The sequence below is a fragment of the Panthera tigris genome, chromosome E2 (assembly GCF_018350195.1).
Source record: "Panthera tigris isolate Pti1 chromosome E2, P.tigris_Pti1_mat1.1, whole genome shotgun sequence".
NCBI classification, from domain to species: Eukaryota; Metazoa; Chordata; class Mammalia; order Carnivora; family Felidae; genus Panthera; species Panthera tigris.
In genome coordinates, this window is record NC_056674.1 from 3,592,688 (window position 1) to 3,607,500 (window position 14,813).

General features: G+C 60.3%; 1 protein-coding gene and 1 long non-coding RNA gene across 5 annotated transcripts in view; one reads left to right on the plus strand and one right to left on the minus strand.

Moving 5' to 3' along the window:
• Positions 1–1,643: 1,643 nt before the first annotated feature.
• The window catches only part of TTYH1 (tweety family member 1), a 14,608-nt gene continuing 1,438 nt past the window's right edge, over positions 1,644–14,813 (minus strand). The window contains exons 2-13 of one of the 4 annotated variants that reach the window (XM_042968249.1): positions 13,270–13,448; positions 11,242–11,353; positions 10,556–10,776; positions 8,039–8,134; positions 6,704–6,776; positions 6,252–6,327; positions 5,728–5,783; positions 5,494–5,586; positions 5,261–5,353; positions 2,390–2,532; positions 2,225–2,270; positions 1,644–2,135 (exon numbers count right to left, since the gene is read on the minus strand). In XM_042968249.1, coding sequence (XP_042824183.1) covers positions 2,097–2,135; positions 2,225–2,270; positions 2,390–2,532; positions 5,261–5,353; positions 5,494–5,586; positions 5,728–5,783; positions 6,252–6,327; positions 6,704–6,776; positions 8,039–8,134; positions 10,556–10,776; positions 11,242–11,353; positions 13,270–13,448 — 1,227 coding nt within the window. In that variant the 3' untranslated portion in view covers positions 1,644–2,096. Of the gene's footprint in view, positions 2,136–2,224; positions 2,271–2,389; positions 2,533–2,581; positions 2,743–3,005; positions 3,153–5,260; positions 5,354–5,493; positions 5,587–5,727; positions 5,784–6,251; positions 6,328–6,703; positions 6,777–8,038; positions 8,135–10,555; positions 10,777–11,241; positions 11,354–13,269; positions 13,449–14,813 lie in introns of those variants that run through there. The other 3 variants (XM_042968252.1, XM_042968250.1, XM_042968251.1) reach the window with 3 other exon arrangements.
• LOC122234026 lies at positions 11,749–13,788 on the plus strand. Its single transcript, XR_006211714.1, has 3 exons — positions 11,749–12,623; positions 13,092–13,302; positions 13,705–13,788. It is a non-coding gene; the product is annotated as an uncharacterized LOC122234026 (long non-coding RNA).

Sequence of the window (14,813 nt, forward strand, 5' to 3'; positions counted from 1 at the left end):
TGACCTGAGACCCTCGGGTATGTGTTTTGAGCTTTAAGGATTTTTCATGGTTTCGAGAGGCAACATGATCTGTATCCCACACAGTGCCTGGTACCCTCAGTACTCTGCACGGCGTTTGGAAGTAACCCCATCAGTGTTTCTGGAGGGAAGAGATGAACATTCACACAGGCAGGGGGACTAGTCTGTTTTTGCCGCCCGGTGAGTTAAGGGAGTTCAGGGAGACTTGTGGTCCGGGAGAGCTTTGAATTTTGGAATCGCAGAGGAGGGCCTGGGGACCTGTCATATGTCCCCCGCTATGATGGATGAGGCAGCTGAGCCCCAACAAACAGGTCAAGTGACTGACCACAGCCATCTGATGGTACATAAGCAGCAGGCAAGGCCCTCAATCACAGCCTGCACATTTGTCCTCTGTGCTGCCACCGCCTGTCACACCCAGCTCCGTTCTCTCCTTTCTTAGGCCTTCCCTAAGTCCCGAACCCAGCCAAGGGCTGTTGTGTTCCGGAGAGCCCTGCCATACGGTTATTTATTGGACTCGCCCTCTTTCTGTGGCCTTCAGCTCCGAATTTAGCCAGAAGCCAAAGTTTTGTTGCAGCAGACAACCCTTAACATACGTCCCTAGATTTAGATGCCTCTGCTCTCCTTCTGTGAAGTGAACCCCCAGAGCAGGCCTGCCTGGTCAGAGGGTCTCCACTGTTTTGATTTGATCACACGTGAGCAGACTGTTGTCACTGGATGGCGATTCCCAGTATCAGGAGCCGCGGGTTGAGTGCCCGCACCTCCACAGCCCTGCCATCAGGGAATCTTCGCGCTGACTCCTAACACGGGCTGGAAAACCGATCCTGCTTGTTTTCAAATCACACTTCCTAATTATTAGGGTTTGAACATCTTTTTGTCTGTTCACTGGCGTTGGGATGTTCATTTTAATTGCTTATTTTCAAGTCAAGTTGTCTTTTTCTTAGTCTACGGAAGCTTTGTAGATTTATGTAGTAATAATGTGTTAACATTTCCTTGCCATATGTGTTAAAATGACTTTTCCCTAGACTACTAATTTGCCTCTTGGCTTTATGGTTTGTTTGTTTGTTTGTTTGTTTTTTAGTTCCACAGTTTGTCAAATAAATTACCTTTTCCTTTCCAGCTTTAGAGGATCTTGCTGAAAATCCTCCCCTTCCAACCAAGGTATACCAGATACAAAATCTCTTTGTATACTTACTCTTTGAAATATTTCTGCCCCTTCCCTTGTCTACATTTAGATTTTCACCTGTCTTGTATGTAGAATGTTTTCTTCCGGGTGGGGGGCCACCGTGTTCGCAGATCTTTGAAAGCAAGCAGCCCCTTCACTCTGACTTGACGTCTGTCTTCTGTCCTATACATACACTCTAAGATCTATTTCTGGGTGGTCTGTTCCATTCCAGGGATGTCTGCCTCTTCCTGGGTCAGGACCTGGGTCCTGCTTTTAGAGTCAGGCAAAAAAGTTGGTATCGTCATTATTACTATTTAAAATAACAATACCTCTAGAACCGCCACAGAGCCTGGACAGAAACAGAAGTGCCCGGCAGCCTCTGGCTGCCGTGAGGGGGTCCCTGGGCCCCAGCCGGGAGGCCAGATCAGGGAGGAGAGAAATAAGGACCCAGCTGCTTGTAAAATAAAGTTTTCCCTTTTATTTCAAATCAACCCATTCCCAAGTTAGTGCCGCAAGTGGAGGTCACGGCCCTAAGCCCCCTGGGGCATGGCAGGGGCCGGGCACTTGTGTCCCTGCAAGGATGGGCCTGGTGGCCAAGGGTGACGGGTGCGGGGCTAGCTGGCCATCCCTGCCTGCCAGCCCCAGGCCCCGGCCTGCCCCCTCGGTAGGGGCGTGTAGTAGAGGTGCTGTTAGTGGTGAGAGCCCGGTCAGGCTGGGTCAGTGGGATCTTCTCCGGCCGCCAGGGAAGGAACCGCAGGGAGAGGCAGACACAGGGGCCCGAAGCAGACGGCAGGGCCGTCCTGGTCCCCAGAGTGAGGGACAGGAGAGCAGCGGCGGCTCCAGGAGCCGGGGTGTCGCTCTCTGGAAGCTCACCAGGGTGGGGGTCACGGGCTCCAGTCCGGCGTGGAGGAGGGGCTCAGATGGATGACTGCCACTGCACAAAGCGCTTGGATTCCTGCGGGGAGATTGGGGACAGGGCATGGAAGGGGTCTGGCGCCATCGTGCAGGCCCCCAGCCCCTCCCCCAGACCAGTGGGTCCACTACCTGAGGGTTGAAAGGGTCGTCATCGTCTGTGTCATCATAGTCGTCACTGAGTGGCAGAGAGGCAGGATGGGGGCTCCATGAGGAGGCTGACCCCCAACACCAGCCGCGGCCCAGGGGTCGCCCCACCACCACCACTCCTGGGACCACGCCCCCTCCCCTCCTGACCTGGGCGGGAAGAGGGCCCAGGCGCGGGGCAGGCTGCACAGGGCGGTGGCTAGGGCCCCCGCGGACAGGAGGGAGAAGAGCAGCAGGAGGAGCAGGCCTTCCAGGGCATCCTCACACAGGCCCCGAAGGGCAGCGCCATAGTCCTGGGGTGGGCAGGGGAGGGTGTCAGTGGGCAGCGCCCCTCCCCCAGGTCCCCCCCCCACACACACACACACAGTGTGCACGGCTCAGACCGCCCACCTGGCTGTGCCCTGCTGGGCAAGTCACTTGACCTCTCTGTGCCTCCGTTTCCTCCCCTGTCACCTGGACTCAGTCCAAGCACCCTGGAGGTGCTCCAAGCACAGTCATTGTACCTGGAGGTATAAACCCAAATCGTGGCCTCCTCTCCACTGCACCCCCAGGCGCCACACCAGCTCAGCCTTGGTCTACTGTGGGGCTGTCCCGTGCACTGGAGGATGTTGGACAGCCTCTCTGGGCTCTATCCACTGGATGCCAGAGCACCCCCTCCCCGGTTGTGACAACCCAGACATGTCTCTGTGCACCCCCAAACGTCCCCTGGGGGCGGGATCTCTGGCTCAGAACCTCGCTAAGAAGAGCCACAGACTCAGAATGGCACCTTGCACGTAGTGAGGTCATTTCAGATCACAGGAAGCCGAGAGGGGACCAGAAGGCAGTGCTGGGCCCCGGCGGCAGTGGGGACGGATCCTGGCAGGAAGGCACGTGCCCGCTCGAGGCCCCGGAGCCGTCTGAGGGCTGCTGTGGCCTGTGCAGGGAGGGGGTGTGAGGGGCAGAGGCTAGGACCAGTCCGGGCCCCCTGCAGGCGAGGCGTGGAACTGGACTTTAATCCGTGTGCAGGGGAGTCGCTGAAGGGTTTTAGTGGAGAAAGAACTTGATCGGATTGTGTGTGAGGCTCAGCCAGCTGTTAGCTGTTTCGGGGAGGACAGATGGGGGGTGGGGGGGGGACAAGCAGGGGGACAGGGGCAATACTGTGTGGCCACTGGGTGGGAGGTGAGGAGGGTGACCAGGGTACAGCAGGGGTGGAGTGAGTCATGCTCAGAGCCCGGGTGGGTTTCAGACGAAGGACCAGCAGAACTTGCCTGGGGAATGGCTGCGGGAGGTAATGGCTTGCTGACAGACAGCAAGAAGGATGCTTCTAGAAGGTTTCTGGCTTGAGTCCTTGGCTGGCGGGCAGGGGTGCCTGGCACTGGGCCAGTGTGTCGCAAGGGAGGGGCCCGTCGGGGCGGTGGGGCCTTGTTTTTACTGTATCAGGCACCTACCCTCCTCATAGCCCTGCAAGGCAGAGATCAGCTCCCCCTCACACTGCTGCCTTTTGCAGTGGCAGAAAGTTGAAGCCCAGAGAGGGCAAGCCACTTGCCCAGAGTCACACAGCCTGGAAGGGGCAGAGCTGGGATTGGAGCCAGGTCTCTGAGGCTCCAGACCCACCCTCCTGGCACTTTATCCCTGCTGTCAATCCTGATTTTAGTATGTGGGGACCCTAGAGCCTAGAGAGGGGAAACTGAGGCCGAGGGTCACATGGCACACCAGTGGAAGATGAGCCTCTGACCCACCCTTCTCCCTCCCTTCCTTCCCTCTGTCCACAATGAACCTTGGGAAGCGCAGTCCAGCCCAGTGTTGGCCTGGACCAGAGAGTGAGTGATCTGTGGGGCCCAGTTTGCCCTTCCATGGAAAGTCGGGGTGCTTTCTAGGACTTTGCAGCTCAGGTGTTCAGCAACCCTGAGTATTGCTTCATTGTGTCCCCCATGGCCCCCTTGTTAGAGTGCCAACCTCCGAAGCTTTGGGGACAGTGGGAGCTATGGAAGGGATGTGATCACAGCAAGGGCCGGTTCAGATCCCTGATAGGGTCTCCAGAACAAAGGCAGGATGCCCACTTAGATTTGAATTTCAGATGCCCGACGGCAAAAAATTTTAGTACAAGCACCTTCCCAACACAGCATGGGACATACCGAACAGTAAAGAGGTTATTTGTTTGGTACATCTGGCAGCCCTGTTGAGGCCCCATGAGGGGACACACCACAAGGGCCGAGGAGGCATGTGTCCTCCAGGGGAAAAGAGGCCTGAGCTGCAGTGGGCCCTTGGGATGGGGGTGGGGCGAGGAAATGAGGGCATGACCCTGGGTGACTGCCTGGCTGTGGAGGCTCACAGAGAGAGGGGAACAAGGCCTCTGGGACCCAGCCCTCTGCCCCTCATCTTCCAAGTCCGTTAGGTGGGGCAATGACAGCATTTCCTTCCGACCGACAGCATGACGAATGAGGGCTCAGGGAGCTACCAGCGGTAACGCACACAGCAAAGCCCCGTGCGTGCGGGGAGGACGGAGGTCCCATGCAGGAAAGCAGGTGTCCTCTCCCTCCTTTCACCGGGGAGGGAAACCGGGGTTCAGGGACGCTCACCTGCCAGTGGCCAGAGCGGACTGAGTCTGTAGGAAACCAGGCATTCTTTCTCTGGGGTGTCCTGCCCACCCCTGCTGCCTCAGTACGATGAGACCACCCCCCCCCCACAAGAGCTTTACAGCTGCTGACCCCCTGCAACCTCGGTTTTATAAGCGAGGAAACTGAGGCACAGAGTAGGTAGTGACTTGCCTGAGGTCAGGAGCCAGGACTGGACCCCAGGCATGTCTTGCTCCGGAATTCCCTAACCAGCACAGGCTCGAGGAGGAAGGCAGGGAGCAAGGGAGGGGGTGGGGCGAGCGGGGAGGAGGAATACACATGATAGATAGGTGATAGGTAGGTAGGTAGAGAACAGCTATATGGCAGGTAAATAATAAGAGATAAACGTAAGGATTTCTCAGGGTTGGTGGGAGAAAGACCGGAGGGCTCCCTGGAAGAAGAATTTGGACAAAGGGACAGGGCTCACCTTGTGCAGGCCGCGACAGTGCAGCAGAGCCACCAACTGGTGGAAGTTTCCTTCTGTGACATTGAGCGTCTCCTCCAAGGACAGCAGAGGCTTCTGCACGGGAGTGGAGTGTTACCCCACGCACTCCTCAGGCCGCGGTCCCCCGGGCTCCGCCCCTCTGGACAGACCCCGCCCACAGGCCGCGAGCCCCCACCCGCCGCCCCGCCTCCTTCCCCTGGGAGCGGCCTGCGCACCTGCGCATCAGGGAACTGGGGGACAGCTTCTCGCTCCAGGCCCTGCAGCTGGGAGTGGATGTTGGCCAGAGCCCGCTGGGACAGAGTCAGCCTCTGCGGGAAGACAGAGGGAGGACCGGGTAGTCCGCGCCCCCAGCCCGCTCTGCATCCTGGCGCCTGCATCCCCCCCCAGAACCTGCGGTCCAGGCCCCAGCCCGCCCTCCTCCGCCCGGCTCCCTTGCCCGCACCCCTAACCTGTTGAAAGGGGTTGGAGACTGCCTGGTTGCAGAGGAAATAATAGTTCAGGATGTCTGAAGCGGGAGGGAAAGAGGGGGGAGGCCATGAGCCTGGGTCCCCAGCGCCTCCCTAGGGCAAAGGTGGGAAGGGGCAGGGCCCTGTCTTTCCACCCTCAGGGCCAGGGGCGTCTCCCCAGCTCAGGACCCTCCTGTGGTCCCAGAGGCCTGGCATTCAGGGACAGGCTAACACACCCTCCCTTCTCCAGCCACAGTCAGAAACACGCGGCTCTCCACACTCCCCTGGAACCGGATCTTCTGCAGTCCCATCCTTGTCTAAGGTGCACTCCCATTTCCTCCCATTCCTGGGGAGGTGGGCCCAGCCCCTCCTCTGGTCTCCCCTCTCCAGCTTCTGTATCCCTCTCTTTTCCAGCCCATCAGGAGAGGTGCCGAGAGCTTCTGAGACTGAGCCCCCAACCCCACCCCAGGCGGGACTGGGCACAGAGGCCTGAGGACCCAGGGCCTGCGCTGGGTTGATGGGATCACCTGAATCGAGCCCAGTCTCCTCCTCGGTCAGGTTCAGGATGTAGGTGTCAGGACTGGAGCAGAAGTCGCTAAGGCCCTGAGAGAAGCATCAGGAAAAAGGGCTCAGACCAGAAACTCTTCTAGTTCCACACTCGCACAGAACTCTGTCTGGATAACAGCCCAGCCCCCAGCCCTGGGAAGCCAGGAGTCCAGGCCCCCAGGCCCTCCTCCCCCAGGCCCAGGAGTCCTGGCCCCCAGCCCCTCCTCCCTCAGACCCAGGAGTCTGGGCCCCCAGCCCCCCCTCCCTTAGAACACACGTATCCAAGGCTCCAGCTTCCAGCCCTCAGGATCTAGACCTCAGAACCTGGGATCCTGGCCCCAAGTCCTTCCCCTCAGGGTCTGCCCCGGGATGCAGTAGCTAAGGCTGCTAGCCCAACGTCCCAGGGCCCAGGGGCCTGGCCTGCAGCACTCACCACAGCTGTAGCCGCCTCCAGGCCCATGGAGCCCCAGCTCAGGACAAGAACCAGGAGACTCATCACTGCCATCCTATAAAGGGGGGGGGACTTGTCACGGTCCATCCCATCACAGCCCCCCTTCCCTACCACCCTCTGGAGCCTGGAGGGGCAGAAGAAGGGGCAGAGAAACTGGGTGGGGGTGGGGAGTACGGGTTGTAGATCTGTGGTTGTTGATGTCAAGCTGAACATCTGGTTGCTACCCCGGGGGTGAGGGGGGAAGACAGTGAGAAGGGTCCTGGGCTGGCAAGCCAGCACCCCAGATCCCAGCCAGGCTCTGCCCCTGCCTTGCTCCGGGATTCTGGGAGAGCTACCGCCTGCTTCTGGACTCTTTCCTGGCTTTGAGTTCACAGGAGCCCAGCAAGCCGCAAACGTGCCTCCCAGGTTTGAGCATAGCTTGGTCAGCCTCCTGCTCTGTCCAGACCCCTCCCCCGAGGAGCGGGGACATAGCCAAGGCTGAAACTGCAGCCTGAGTTTTCTCTAGGGATGGGGTCTGGGCGCAAGGGTTAGCACTGGAGGGTGGTCACCGTCCGGAAGCCTCAGGGGGAGCCCGCATGGGACTGTGGCACTTCTTACCCAGGGTGGGCGTGGAGACCGGGGAGCCCCAGCAGGGCCCCCAGAGGCAGGGAGGAAGCAAGGGCCCCCCTGAGTGGGATAGGCTGGCCTGAGTCGAAACCAGCTCCAGCATTCCCTGGCTGTGCAGCCCCGAGCAAGAGGCCCAAGCTCTCCGAGCCCCAGTCCCCCCTGTGTCAAATGGGGAGAAGGAAAGCGTTTCCTCACAGGGTCAGCCTGCAGGTTCCAGAAGAGAGCTGGCCGTATTTAACGAGCCGTTAAATCAGAGAGTGGTGCTGAGATTCCCGTGAGCCACACAATGGTCACGCAGCCTCGGATGTGGCTGCCTTCTGCCTCGGTCCCTCCTCTGCACGTCAGGTGCCTGAGGGGCCCCTTGTTCACAGGTGGTTGTGTGTGGACGGTCCTCAGCAGAAGTCAGCAATCACCCCCTTCCTGAGCACGACCGTTACGGGCTTTTTTCTAGGATTTGGAGCACTCGTGTGGCCTCGAATCCTGTGTTTCCAGGTCTGCCCTGTGCCTCCTGGGCTGCTCCAGGCCTGGTTTCTCTGTACGCGCTGGCCCAGCCCAGGACCCTCGGGGGCAAGCCTGTGGGATGGGGGCACGAAAGCAGTACGAGGCTGGGAAGGACAGCAGTGGTCCCTCTCGCAAGAGCGCCGTGGGATGGAAAGAGGTCCCCTCGTGCTGTGACGTGAGCCCGCCTGCCACGAGGGCGCCCGCTCTTACACGATCACCAGCCACTTGCTCTGTTTTGCCAGGCCCAGGAGCGTGAAGAGACAGACCAGCAGCTCCAGCAGCAGCAGGAGGACGTAGGCCAGCCACCTGGAGAAGGGACAGAGTGAGACAAATCCAGCCTTCAGCACCCCGGCTCCCAGGCCAGGACTTGGCAGAGGGGGACAGCTCCCCGACATTCATGCCCTGCTCTGCCTGACCATGCAGGTGCCCCCCCCACCCCAGCCGCCAGGCCCCCGGGCTGCAGCCGGCTCATCATGAAACGGGTGCGCTGGGAGGCGGGCCGCTGTAGCCCTTCAGGGCTCAGGTCCCAGGGCCGGGGCGCCTGGACCCGTTCCCGGATGGCAGTTCCCGGATGGCAGCGAGCAGAAGCCCGCTAACAGGCACAGGTGATTGGCCTCCTGGAGCCCCACCTGCCTCCCCAGGCTGCAGGGTGAAGTGAGTCATTCCCAGGCGCGCTGAGTGTCACATTGCACGGCCTGGGGCTCGGGGCCAGCCTCTCTCTGCCTCCTAGCTGCACGCAACCCTTGTCTCTGGAACTTTGCCTCCTGTGCCTCGGTTTCCCTGCCTGTACCATGGGGGGAGAACAACAGCACCTACTCCAAGAGCTTGTCACAAGGCTAGTGGGACAGCACTTAGTAGGGTGCCAAGGGCGCCTGGGTGGCTCAGTCGGTTGAGCGTCCGACTTCGGCTCGGGTCATGATCTCACAGTCTGTGAGTTCGAGCCCCATATCGGGCTCTGTGCTGATGGCGCAGAGCCTGGAGCCTGCTTCCGATTCTGTGTCTCCCTCTCTCTCTGCCCCTTCCCTGCTCATGCTCTGTCTCTCTCTGTCTCAAAAATAAATAAAAACATTAAGAAAAAAATTTTTTAAATAAATAAATAAATAAAAATAAAAAATAAATAAATAATAAATAAATAAATTAAAAAAAAAAAAAGAAGAAGGGTGCCAAGCACGTGGACACACTTAAATACGAGCTTGAACGCTAGCCAGGGAACTTCAAGTGTTACTTAACTTAGGTCTCAGTGACTGATTCACTCTGATGGAGCACGGCCCCAGAGCGCGCTCAGCGCACGGCACCGCTCGCACTGCTCCCCACGCGGCCCGAGAGCGCGCTCAGCGCACGGCATCGCTCGCACTGCTCCCCACGCGGCTGTGCCCAGGCTGCGGCCCCAGAGTGGCAGGGACCCTCCTTCCCAGGGAAGGAGCTGGGCCGCGTGGCCCAGTAGACCTCCACGCTTTCGCTGCCAGTGTCCCCACGGCACACGGCGCACAGCACACCGCACGCACACACCGCACATGCGCGCGGCACATGCGCACGGCAGCTCACTCTCACTTCCGTCAGGGGCAGCCCAGCCTCCTGCCCTAGTTGTGTGCTGTGAACTCCTGCTCTCAGCCTCCAGGAACTCTGCCAGGAAGCTCTCCCTCCAGGGGCCCCGGTTCTCTTGCAGGAAACTGGCCACCTTCGTTGAGGGACGACTCCCAAGTGCCAGGCACTCTTATGTTGGTGCATCCAGATGTTTCCCGTTGGTGGTGGGCCTGCCTCACCCCGGTGGAGTCTGCACAGCTACCGGAACCCCTGGAAGGGGGCTGAGGCCTGGTACGTGCGGCCTCTGGGCTCAGCCACAAAGCAGAAGCTGTCCTCATGGGGACCCAGGCCCGTCTGACGGCCCTGGGCCATCCTCGTCACGGGCCGCTTCAGTCCTAATCTGCCTCCACCTTCTCCGTGTGGCCTTCTCAGGCCTCCCCTGCAGCCCCCAGCCCCTGCCAGCCTCTGGACCCAGCCCACCCCTCTCTCCTGCTCAATTTTCTCCCGAGCTCCCCCTACCCGCCACCTTGGAGAAAATGTTTTACTCGTGTGTGTTCCTTATTGGCCCCCTTACTGGAAGACGGGCAGGAGTTGCCGTCTGTCTTAACAAAAACTTACATCTCACAGACAACCGTACAGAACGAGCTGGTCGCTGCTGGAAGCACTTAACGGATACGGACGCGTCTAATCCTCAACAATCCCATGAGGGGAACGCTATCCATTATTCCCGTTTCACAGATTGGGACACTGAGGCACAGAACTCGTGAGGAACTTGTCACACGGTTAGGGAGTGGCCCTCTGGCTTTAGAGTTCCCGTTCCCAATCACTCAGGTATGTCTCTCTTTTGCACCAGAAGGTAAATAAACGTGTGTTGAGTGGATACACGTGTCAGATGGGTGGATGACCGAGAAGAGTAGAGCCAGTCTGGGCGTGAGTGGATGAATCCTCGGGGGTGAGGGGGGCGTGGGGCGACTCGGTCCAGCTGTGTCACAGGGTGTCTCCTCCTGGGCACTACTGACACTTGACAAAGGCCATCCCTTGCTGCAGGGACTGTCCTGTGCATTGTAGGACGCGTCTCTGGTCTCTGCCTACCAGGGGCTGGTAGCTCCCCGTCCCCCAGGGGTGACCACCAAGCATGTCTCCCAACATTGCCTGATGTCCCCTGGAGGCATAACCACCCAGGCTGAAGGAGCGGTCACCCACCTGTACTCCTCCACGAAGGACACATCTTCGGCCACTTGCAGGGGGCTCAAGGGCACTCCTCGCCAGAAGGCCAGCCCCTGCAGCTGCTGGGTCACGGCCTCCGCCTGCCGCCGAGCGCCCCGGGCAGCAGCCACCAGCTCCGTGCGCTGTGCGAGCACCTCCTCCAGGCTGGTCAGCTCTGTCCTCACTGCCTCACCCAGCCTCTCTACTGTCTCCAACACCTGCGTATAGGGGTGAGTCTGGGGTCAGGGGAGGGCCTTCTTTGGGGAGGCCAGGGTTGGGGGACAGAGTTGTGAGGGTGAAGCAGAGGTGAGCGGTGGCAGGTGTCTGAGATCTAGGGGCTAGGACATCTGTGGAATGAGGAAAGGACGGAGGGGTACAGTTCTGTGGCCTCCATCAGGAACCCTGGGTGGTCAGTGGCTTGGGTCCCCGGTAGAGACCAAGTATGAAGGGGGGGGGGTCTAGGTTCAAGCCCCACGGTCCAGATCTGGGTTAAGGTCCTGGTGGCAGTCAGGGATGGGGGTCCAGGTGTCCAGTCTGAGGTCCACAAGTTGCAGCCTGAACTTCTGAGTCTGGGGCCCAGGGTTTCAGGGATGGGTGCTGGGCTCTGAGTGTGGGTCCAGTGTCTCCAGGAGGTGGCCCTCTGTGCCTTGGGGGATAGATCTGGCCGCTGCCTGGCCCCTCACCAGGTGGTCTATGGCGCTGAGGGTGTGGTTGGCATGCAGCAGGGCCGAGCTGAGCTGGGACACCCCATCGCTGGTCTCGCTGTTGCCATAGAAACCGATGCCAATGCCGGCGCTGAGAGGGGAGGGACGGGAAATCACAACCTGTCCTGGGACCCTGGGGGCCGTGTCCCCCCCAACTCCTCACACGCCCAATCCCGGCTCCCACCCCCACCCCATTGGTCCAGCCCGTCGTGGGAAAGGAACGTCTCCAGCCTGGCCCCCACCGGTTGCCAAGGTAACGGGAAGCCCCCCCCCACTCCCCCGCCCCGGGGACGTCATTGTGATGCTAATGGTGGGTGGAGGGGGGGGGGGACAGATTTAACCCGCACCTCACTGGAGCCGAACTCCCAGCACGCCCAGCCCCAGGAGAAGCGCTCCCCACCCCCCCACCACCCCCCCCACCCCCGGACCGCCGGCCCCACACCCATTCCTCATCCTTCCCTCAAGCATCCCCGACAGGAGCACCTGTCTCTTCAGGGTCCCCGCCGTCCCCTCCCCGCCTGCTGGGGGATCCTAGCAGTGCAGGGCCCCAGCCCTCATCTCCTGGGGGACCCCAGCCTGGAGCTCCCCGCCTTCCCCCACCCCCGGGGACCCAAGCGTCTGGCCAGCTGGGAGCGAAGCAAGGGAATGTGGGGCCGATGGGCCAGAAGCCTGCGCCCCCGCCCCTCCGCGGCCAGCACACAGAGCTCCATTGTGGGGTCTGAATGTGGGCCCGTCCCTCCCCCCACCGCCCCCGGAGTGTCCCTCCGCGTAGGGGCTTGGCCGGACTGGGCGGAGGGAGGCCGGCGTCCGCACGGTTCCCAGCCCCGACTACCGGGCCCCACCCCCAGCCCTGGGATCCCACGCCCGCCCCGGCGCCCCCCTCCCCCCCATTGTTGGAGGGCAGACAAAGCTGCTCTTGTTCCCGGGCCGCGGGGGCCGGCCGTGTCTCTCCCCCAGGCCGTGTCTCTCCCCCACGGGGCCTTTGTCCACCGTTCCTGTCCACCCCCACTCAAGAGAGCCCGAGGAGGAAGCATTTTGGATATAGGATGCCCAGCCCCCCTCCCCCACAGACACCCCCAAACACATTCTGCTGGTTCCTGCAGCGAGGGGGTGCGGTAGAGCCCAGCCCGCCACCCCACCCCCAGCGGGTCCAGTCCTGGGGAACAGGGCGACTGTCCTGCGCTGGTGGGGGTGTGGCCTGCTGGCCAAGGTTGTGCTTAGAGCTGGCTCCTGCTGAATAGTGGGTCGTCAAGTCCTCCTTTCCTCTCCCCCCCGCCCCACCCTGGGGGTCACAGAAGAAGGCAGGGCCTTGAAAAGTTACTTTCCGCCTCTCCCTGAGACTTGGCCTTTCCAACCTGGGTGTGAGTACCCTGAATCCAGGCAGGTTACTGTGGGAAAGAGTTAGACCCGCTCAGGTCTGGGCCGCGGGGTCTGCTCTGGGATTCTGAATATTCCTACGATGTCTGTCTGCCTGACTAGAACATCATCAGCCCCATGAGGGCAAGAATCTTGTCCGGCCAGTTGGGTATCTCCTGGCACACAGTAGATCCCCAGGAAATAGTTGCAGAATGAATGAATGAATGAATGAATGAATGAATGAATGAGTTCATGAATGACATCACCAGTCACCATTTACTGAGTACCACTGTGAGCCAGGCACTGTACATGCTCTCATTTAATCTTACCATAACTAGCAGGTGGGCTTTGCTATAGCGTCCGTTTTAGAGATGTGGAAACTGAGACCTAGAGAGATTATATCCCCTAGCTGCACAGCTACTCAGTGACAAGGCCACCAAACCCTAGCTCTTAACCCCTGTCTCCTCCTGCAGGGCTGGCTGTCCTTGGGAGGTCACTCCTCCTCTCGAAACTCAGTCTCTCCATCCACGCAACGGGAGCTGTTTTCCTGAGTCAAGGCTGAGGTGGGATGCTAGGACACCCTCCACAAGACTGAGCGCGAGCATGGGGCGCCCCGTCCCTGCTTCCCCACCCGCCCTGGGGCCCCATTACCAGCCGACGAGAAGGGCAGTGATACAACTCCAGGTGATACAGCCTCCCCCGGGTGGGGGGCTCTTGGCCCCAGGGGGCTCGGGGGGCCGGCAGCAGCAAAAGCGGATGAGGTAGACAGCGATGAAAATGAGGCTCAGGCCCAAGCCCAGGCCTGCCAAGGCCGCCACCAGCAACAGGGCCTGGGGAAGGGGGAGACAGGAGGCCTCAGAGGGGCTGGAGGTCCTGGACGTGGGGGATTCCAGTGGAGGTGCAAGGCGGCCCCGGCTAGATTGGGGGTCAAGCCCAGCCTGTGGTTCTCAGTCTGTAGGGAAAGGTGGGGTCCCCAGCTCCTCCCAGGCTGGCAGCTGGGTCAGCGGAGGCCCAAATCCTGGGTTCCAGTTCTGCTCTGCGTGTGACCTTCCCCTCTCTGAGACTGTCCCTCCTCACCCCCACTAGGCGGTTGGAGTAGAGCCTCTCCTAGGACCTGCTGGGACCTGTCTCCAGAACCGAGTGGGATCAGGGGGTGGACGGGGGCGCCTGTTCCTGGAGCTGTGTGCACGAGGTTGGGGGTGGGCAGCCTGCCTCTCCCCTCCTCCTTGCTGCTCCTCCCCACTCACCGCTCGCTCTCTCCCCTGCTGCTGAGCTCTGCACACCCACCGCACTGTGAGTCTGTCACCCAGGGACTCACAGGGAGGGGGGCGTGACAGCCTCCATGGCAGTGAGAGCGTGTGCAAGACTCAGAGACGGAGACTTGGGACAGAGACAGAGAGAGAACCAAGGGCAGGGAGAGAACAGGCGTATGTAGTTGGAAAAGCCTTGCGGCACAACCTGGCTCTCCACGGGGCAGGATGTCACAGCGGGTGCCGTGCACTCCTGTCCTCTTCCGCACGCCCAGAACGGGGCAGGGCGTTACCTAGAGCCACACAGCACAGTGGGGACAACATGGGGAACGGAACCAGACCTCCAGGCTCCCTGATGCCATTTCCAGTAAACTACAGGCTCTCTGCTTTTGTCCCTGCAGGGTGGTGTGTGGGGCGTGTGACACAAGCGTGTGATTTGCGTGTCTGGCTGTGAAACTGGGTGTTTTATCTTTGACTGAGTTTGTCTACCATGAGATACTACACCTGACTCGTGTGTGTGTGTGTGGGGGGGGGGCAAGAATATATGTGAAAGTGGGCGAGAAAGTATGTGTACACAAGTGAGCTTGGGGTGTATGAGTGACTGAGGGAATTGTGAGTGTGTATGTCTATGTGACTGTGTGAGTATGGGGCATGTGTGAGTGTGTAAGTGAGGGCAGGAACGTGCGTGTGAGTGTGTGTACGTACATGTGACTATGTGGGTGTGTGTGAGTGTCTCTTCCAGCCTGGTGTCACCCAGCGCCTGACTTTTTCCAGCCGTGCCCACAGTGGTAATCTCCCTGGGGGGGCAGTGTCCCCTCCCGGGCCGTGTGACTTTGTGCGTATCCCAGACCTGTCACCCTGTCGATGACGGGGGCGGAGTGAGCCTCTCCGAGAGCCTCCGGCAGTGACTGGGACCGGGCCAGCTACTGGTGCTTGGCTGTGTGG